Below are 6,957 nucleotides of genomic sequence, written 5' to 3'. Positions count from 1 at the left end.
TCCTGGGCAGGAGGCAAGAGCCAGCACAATGTCCAGTCTCCGAGAGGTCAAGGGGCTTCCGAGGTCATTTCGTGGTTCTAATACTGAGCTAATCGCCTAGAAAACGTGGCCTCTCCATGAACTCTCTCTCTTGCCAGCCTCCCGCCTCCAAATCCTCAGTGAGTCCCAGGGAAAAAAAGGCCAGCACTTTTAGGTCTGAGGCAGAGTCCACAAATTCTCTCACCCCTGAGGATCTGGGGAATAGAAGCCCCAAAACCAGAGCGCAAAAGGAAACCAAACCAAACACAGCCTCCAAGGAGGAAGGCGAGGGGGACAGAGCAGAAGAGGAAGATGCCGGCGTCAGCGAACCTCGCCTGTGAACGGAGCAGTTTCCTGCTCCAGGGCAACAAATATTTGTCTACAATCCCCAAGCTAGGCACAAAAAGAAAAGAACACATCCACCTATACCCCAGCTCCGAGGCAGGGGATTCCATCCAAGAACTGGATTCCATTTTTCCATGAGGTCGCAGTGGCAACATCTCACTGGTAAACAGGCACATGGGACACAAGCTCCCAGTGTAGACAGAGGCAGAGGGACACTCCAGCCGCATGTGCGCATCACGACACACACGCCTGCACACATGCTGGGGCTGCCATGCCTGTCTGCATCTCCCCAAACCAGAAAAACACTTCTGAGCGGCCTCACAAATACCCTTCTTCTCTGGGATTTTTCAGAGGCCCTGACACCTCAGTCCCAACCAGTTCAAACACTCTCCAGGTGTCAGGGCTCTCTCTTTCTTTCTCTTTCTCTGACCCGAACATCAGTCATCATAAAAGGCAACAAACCTGAGGAAGAGTCCACCATAAAAACCCCGCGAAGAGAGTTGAAAAAAGAAAAAGGAGGAGGCGAGAGAGTGGTTCTTCTTTGTGAAAAGGGCTCATAAAACGATCAAAAAAAAAACAACAACAAAACGCCAGCCCAAGCCGGGGCTTTGTTACCTTTGCGCCTCTCGCCTCCTCTCGCCCGAGCTCCGCGGATCCCATTCATGACGAACGGCTTCTTCCAAACTGAGAGAAAAAAGTTTTCAACTTTATGGTTCCAAATTTTTCCCCCTCGCAGATCCCGGAGAGACTGCTAACACTTTTTTCCCCCAACAGCCGGTCTGCGGAGATTTGCTGTTGAATAATAACAAAGGAGAGAGGATACGTATTTAAAGAAAAGAAGTGATTAATGGTTTTCTGTATAATTCTCACATTTTTCTTAGCTCTTGTCTACACAGAATGGCTGTGAACTTTAAGCTCCATAGAAATCTTTTTTTTTTTTTAATTCTATTCATACCTTCCAACGAGCAGCTTTGATTTGGTTCTATAGAGACATTCCTGGGGGGCATACGCTTTTTAAGAACTATTTTTCCCCTTCTCTTAAGGGCCGCCGCATTTTCTTGCAGCTAAACATCACACCGCGAGTCCACCGAAACAAAACTCGCCCCTCTCTTCCCTCAGGTCCGGGGTGAGTTTTTCCGAGTCTCCCCGCAGCATTTACACGGAGAATTCAACCGCCCTTTCTGGCGCCGTGGACACCGTCCCTCCGCTTCTCCAGCCCTACCCAGCCTCAAAGACCGGCGCTTCTAACCAGAGGAATAAAAAATAAATCAAAATAGAGCGTGCGTGTGGGATTGGCTGTTTTTATTTTCTGAAGGGAGATGGGACCCAAAAAACGACGTGGAATTGCATGTACTCTCACAAGCCCCGAGCTTGGAGGTGGGGTGGCTGGACCCTGGGCCACCACAGGACCAAACACCCTGAGGCTGGAGCCCCCAGACCCTAGAACTTCTCAGCAGCGCTGCACAGAAGCGGCCCCAACCCGACAGAGCTTTTGAGGGTCATCCTACCTCTTTCCCTTCCCCCACCCCATTCTAGGGGTGACGGGGACCTCAGAGACAGAGAGCTATTTGGTCCCTAGTCGTACTTTCGATACTTTCTATGAGAAAGAAAATGAAAATTAATACAGGAGCAGGGCTTCACAAAAGAGGCCATTTGTCTTCTTGATTATCTATTTGCTTGTCAGAGTTTGAGCTATAGCACCAGCCAGCTCCTTTGTAATATAAAAATACTCTGAAAACCTGCAAACACCCAGAAACATCTGTGCAAAAAATTAGACTCATTAAAGCCTTAAACACCTCAGAGGAAAGCGATACCTTCTTACGCAGGGAGGAGAGAGGCCGGCCTCGCGGAATCCTCTCGGAACTTTAATAACCAAAGAGCCGTCTGTCTAGAAGCAGACAGCTTAACCGCATTTTATTTGCTTATGACAAATAAATCACGATATGAAAGGCTTTGCCGTACTTAAGCCTCTTGTGTCCTACAGTGAAACATTTTCCCTCCATTAGGGACTGGAGTCGATCCTCCCAATCTTTCAATCCATTTTTGGGCTGGAGGGAAAAAAAATGAAAAGCCCCAAACAAAACACACCCACCCCAAAAGGAAAACAAACCAGCTACCACAACCTGGAGTCCACTGCGAGAGAAATTCCCACCCAACCCTTTGCAAAAGTCTTCAACCATATACAACGTGAGGCAGAACCGACTGGGGCGCTTAACATATAAGCTGGGTGGCATTTGTCCCTTTACAAGGTTTCAACAAAAACACGCCGTGCTGGTCACAAGAAACCAAACATTTATTTCTATTGTCACTCCATACAGGGCACACATTTTCACGCCAAAGGAAGGTTCTAGATTCAGGCAGCCCCAGAGGTAGGAAGGGGGCTGGTTTTGGAATGTCAGAACAGGAAAGGACGCACAAGACATAAAATAATAGTAGTAATAATAATAGTAATAATAACAATAAAACGACGACACAACAACGATAAACCACGGGAGAGCTGTCTGCAACAGCTTCTTCCCAGACTGGGAGGGGCGCAACATTTTATTTCCTAGTTTCACATTCATTTTCAGCCTAGGAGAGAGGGCCTCAGCCTCCGGATTGGCGAGAGAGTTTTCGGAGAACTCATCCAGCCCCCTCGCTCCACCAGCCACGGCTTTGCCTTCCAGGGGAAGGCCCTCGCCAGGGCTCGCTTTTTTCTGGGACTCAATTTCCCTGCCCGTTCTTGCGTTGCCAAGGCCACCCCCGCCCCTCTTGCCCCCTTCCTGCTTCCCTACTCCCACCCAGCCCGGCGGTGGCAGGGGGTGAGCAGTCAGTGTCCCCAGGAACAGGCACGCGGGGAGGAGTGTGTGTGTATGTGTGTGTGTGTGTTACCGTGGCCAGAACACTGCGCTATCTGGCAGTCAGGGGCGCATTCGCCGGATGCTGGAGTGGGGGACAAAGAAAGAAAATCCAGGCCGTCTTCCAGCAGCGGCAGCAGCAGAGGCGGCGGCGGCCGGGCCTCATTTGTTAGCCGGGTGTCGAGGTAATGGTGGCCACCGAGGCCCGTCCTCTCCTCGGCAGAGTAAACAAGACAGATGGGCCTGGGCCTGGCGTGATTAAAGATGAAACGTGGATCCATCTTCGCCAAAGCTGAAAACGAGGAGCTGCAGCCTCCTCCTATTTCTCTTTCTGTCTTTTTCTTTCTTTCTTCTTTTTTTTTTTTTTTTTAAGGAAGAAAGCAAGTGACTCGAACCTTGCTTCTTGGGGGGCCTCTGCCGGGCTCCCTATTGTCATTTCTATAAATAAAGCTTCCCCTCCCCCTCCTCTGCGTTTATTCGTATATAGATAAAGGGGGGGAGGGCAGCTAGGCTTTTCCGGGCCCAGGGCCCCCTCCCGCCCCTCCTGCCCCCTCCCGCGCTCGCTGCCCACCCCCGACCCCAGGTTCGCAGCTCCCCCGCGGGAGCACTAGAGCGCGGGGGGGCCTCCGTTGGGCCGGCCGGGAGGCCCTCCTGAGCCGCCACCCGAGCGGATCTTGGTGTTGGGCAACTTGTGGTCTTTTTTCCACTTCATGCGCCGGTTCTGGAACCAGATCTTGATCTGGCGCTCGGAGAGGCAGAGCGCGTGGGCGATCTCCACCCTCCGGCGCCGGGTCAGGTAGCGGTTGTAGTGAAATTCCTTCTCCAGCTCCAAGACCTGCTGGCGAGTGTAGGCGGTCCGAGAGCGCTTGGGCTCCCCGCCGGCGTAATTGGGGTTTACTGGACACACACAGAGAGAGGGAGAAAGAGAAAGTTTTATTGCCCCCGAAAGGGAGGAGGGAGAGCCTTTTCTTCCAGCTAACAACACAGTGTCTCCCTCCCTCCCTTTTCTGCCACCTCCTCTTCCCCAAGAGGAAAAAAGAAAGGAAGGGGGGGGGGGACCCCGAAAGGGTTATAAACGTAGAGCCCAAGGAAAAGAAAGAGACCTCAACGGTTTGGAGAGCTGTGTTGTCATTTTGGGTGTCTGAGGGCAGTGAGGAATCTTCACACGGTTTTAATCCCTACCCCTCCCCTTGGCCCCGGCCCGGCATGGGGGACTGGGAAGGGGAGACGGAAAGTGGAAGAGGGAGGGGGTCTTCCCTAGACCTCTCCTCCGCTGTTTAGTTCCCACCCTTACTGCTCAGATTCAAGGCAGCGCCTGCCCGTTTAAAAAGCAAAAACAAAAACAAAAAAAACTTTTGCCTCTTTCCAGGGCCAAGGAACCAGACTAGATGAAAGAAAAGACAAAATTAATACTAGGAGTTGATTCAACTCTGCTTAAATACAAACTACCTCTTCTCCCCACTAATTCACGTCCCACACCCCTCCCCAACTTCCAACTTGACTGAGACTGCATCTCCCTGGTGAAAAAGTCGCTGGTGAGAATGGCAAAAAGGATGGGGAAAGGACTTCAAAGGCGCAGGGCCCACCAGGCCATAAAAATTTATGGGGGGTGTAATTATGTGGCTCTGAAAACAGGCGACCGTAAATCTCCCGCAATGGCGAGTTTACAGCGGGGACAACTGGCTTCCCCCAGCTCCCCCCTCCCCATGCCTTGGAGGTCCCTTCGGTGTAAAGCGCCCGGGGTGGGAGGGGGAAGGGGTGCCCACGCACTTACCCGTGCTCACGTGAACTTTGCGCATCCAGGGGTAGACGACGGGCTCTTTGCAAGCGGAGTGGGACGGGCTGGGGTGCAAGGGGTTCTGGGCGCAGGGAGGCGGCGGGGGGCTGCTGCTGCCCGCCTCGCAGCGCTGGCCAGGTTCCGGGAGAAGGGCCCCGGAGGGCGGCGGCGCGGGAGCCCGAGGGGACAGCCCGGGCGGTGGCGGGGGTGGCGGGGGTGGTGGCGGAGGCGGCGGGGGCCCGGGGTCCCGGCAGGCCGCGTAGCGTTGCACCGTGCACGCCGCGCGCCGCGCGAAGCCCGCCTCCGGCTGGAAGCCGCTCTCTCGCCTCTGGCCGCCGGCGTAGAACCCCGGCGAGTGGTCGCTGGGTAGGTAGTCGTTCTGAGAATATTCCTCGCACGGAGGGAACTTGGGATCGACATAGTTTGAGTTGATCAAAAAAGAACTCATAGCCATTAATTTCTGAGAATTACCCACAAAATATACTAAAATTTATTCCGACCCCTGACTCGTTTTCCTGTTTCCGAAAGCCCTCCTACTTACTGTCAAGTGAACAAAGTTAGGGACCCACGTGATCCTCGGAGCCAATGGCCGCCCCGCCTGCGATTCCCGGATAAGGAAATCTGCTCTCCCGGACCCTACTCCAGCCAAAGAGGTTTATTTCCCCTTCTTCTCTTCCCCTCCCCACCCACCCACCCACCACCAGGATTTACGTAGGGCTCCTGGGGGGGAGAACCCCTCCTCGCCTTGCACTCCCCGGGATCAGAGAGAGCGCGCGCGACGGCAGATTGCTACCGGAGGGCCTGCTGGGGCCAGGGGCAGAGCGCAAGCCCTGGATTCCCTCAGAAGTCGGGGCTCCGGGGGTAGCCCCTTTCTGTCCGGCTTCACCTTCGCCCAGGATTCTCCGCCCTCGTAGCCCCTTCCCCTCCCCAGGGCAGGAGGGCGCCCACGCACCCTGCGTGGGTGTGGGGAGTTGAGTGAGGGGCGGGGCGGGGGCTCGCCTGGAGGGGAGAACCCGGCGAGCAGCTTTGAGCACGGGGGCTTTTCTCTGCAGCCAGATGGGGAGGGGTAGGGGGTGAGAGAGAAGGCGTTGGGAGCTAGAGCGCGGGTGTGCGGAGGGACTTGTCAGAGATAAATGGAACTACGGGCGGATCGATAGAAAATTCATGCACTAATTCGGGGAGACCTCGCCTTCCAAATCGCATTTAGCTGCGCTATTAGCTCGGCTGTGTCAGTCCGTCTGTCCCCCTCTCCTATCCACTCCTCCCCTTATCCTGTGCGGCCCAACCGGGGGAAGTCTCAGTTTCTCACACTGAAGATAAGGGCGCGACTCAGAAACGTGCAACTTTTGAGAGGAAATTGAATAGCAATTTGCTGATTCCAGAATCACCCGAGCAATACGCAGCGCGCGGCGCCGAGACGTTCTAATTGTCGCTAATGCCGCCGCCGCCGCGGCGAATAGAAACCCCACGTCCTAACGCTGCTCGGGATAGGAGCCCTAGAGTTGCCCCCACACACACGCAGTACCACCCCTTGGTAATCACATATTTCCGGGGCACCTTGTTCTGAACCCAAAAGGAGAGGCGACCTCAGCATCCGTTTGAAAAGTGAATTTTCTTCGCCCTGGCACACCGAAGAGAGGTCGTTTTTTTTCTCTCGAAATTTTCAATAAGGCCTTCCTGAACCCAGAATAGAGAGTTAGGTGTTCTTGGGGCGAGAAGGCATATTAAAAACATCATCGACAACAGTAACCTCTTCAGAGAAGTGAAAAAGGGCCAGGCTCCCAGGGGTAGGCGGGGGAGATTTCAGGTAGATGATTCCTGCACCTCCAACCATTTGAGCGAGGAAAAGAAAGAAAGAGGAAGGAGTCTTCGTGTGGTCAGTCACCGGGTCGTCCTTATTTAGAAAAAAAAGGGGGGTGTTTCTTCTGGGAAAAAAAAAATGAACGGAGTGTTTATGTCAACTACATATTCCCCTAGATA

The 6,957-nt window shown here is 53.8% G+C and overlaps 1 protein-coding gene across 1 annotated transcript; it reads right to left on the bottom strand.

Annotated features, from left to right (window-relative positions):
• Window positions 1-2,635: 2,635 nt before the first annotated feature.
• On the bottom strand, window positions 2,636-5,629 carry HOXB4 (homeobox B4). Its single transcript, XM_004448619.5, has 2 exons — window positions 4,975-5,629; window positions 2,636-4,097 (listed from the first exon to the last, which is right to left on the bottom strand). Exons 1-2 carry the CDS (start codon window positions 5,429-5,431, stop codon window positions 3,808-3,810), a joined length of 747 nt encoding a protein of 248 aa, XP_004448676.1. The 5' UTR covers window positions 5,432-5,629; the 3' UTR covers window positions 2,636-3,807.
• Window positions 5,630-6,957: the final 1,328 nt, after the last annotated feature.

The sequence above is a fragment of the Dasypus novemcinctus genome, chromosome 21 (assembly GCF_030445035.2).
Source record: "Dasypus novemcinctus isolate mDasNov1 chromosome 21, mDasNov1.1.hap2, whole genome shotgun sequence".
Classification (NCBI taxonomy): Eukaryota; Metazoa; Chordata; class Mammalia; order Cingulata; family Dasypodidae; genus Dasypus; species Dasypus novemcinctus.
This window is presented reverse-complemented; position numbering and strand designations above follow the sequence as displayed.

Excerpts from the sequence above, each read along its gene's own strand:
- HOXB4 (XM_004448619.5), bottom strand. The coding sequence starts at position 5,431 with ATGGCTATGAGTTCTTTTTTGATCAACTCAAACTATGTCGATCCCAAG. Across the intron at positions 4,098-4,974 it reads CAAAGTTCACGTGAGCACGG|TAAACCCCAATTACGCCGGC; the intron begins GTAAGTGCGTGG and ends GTGTGTGTCCAG.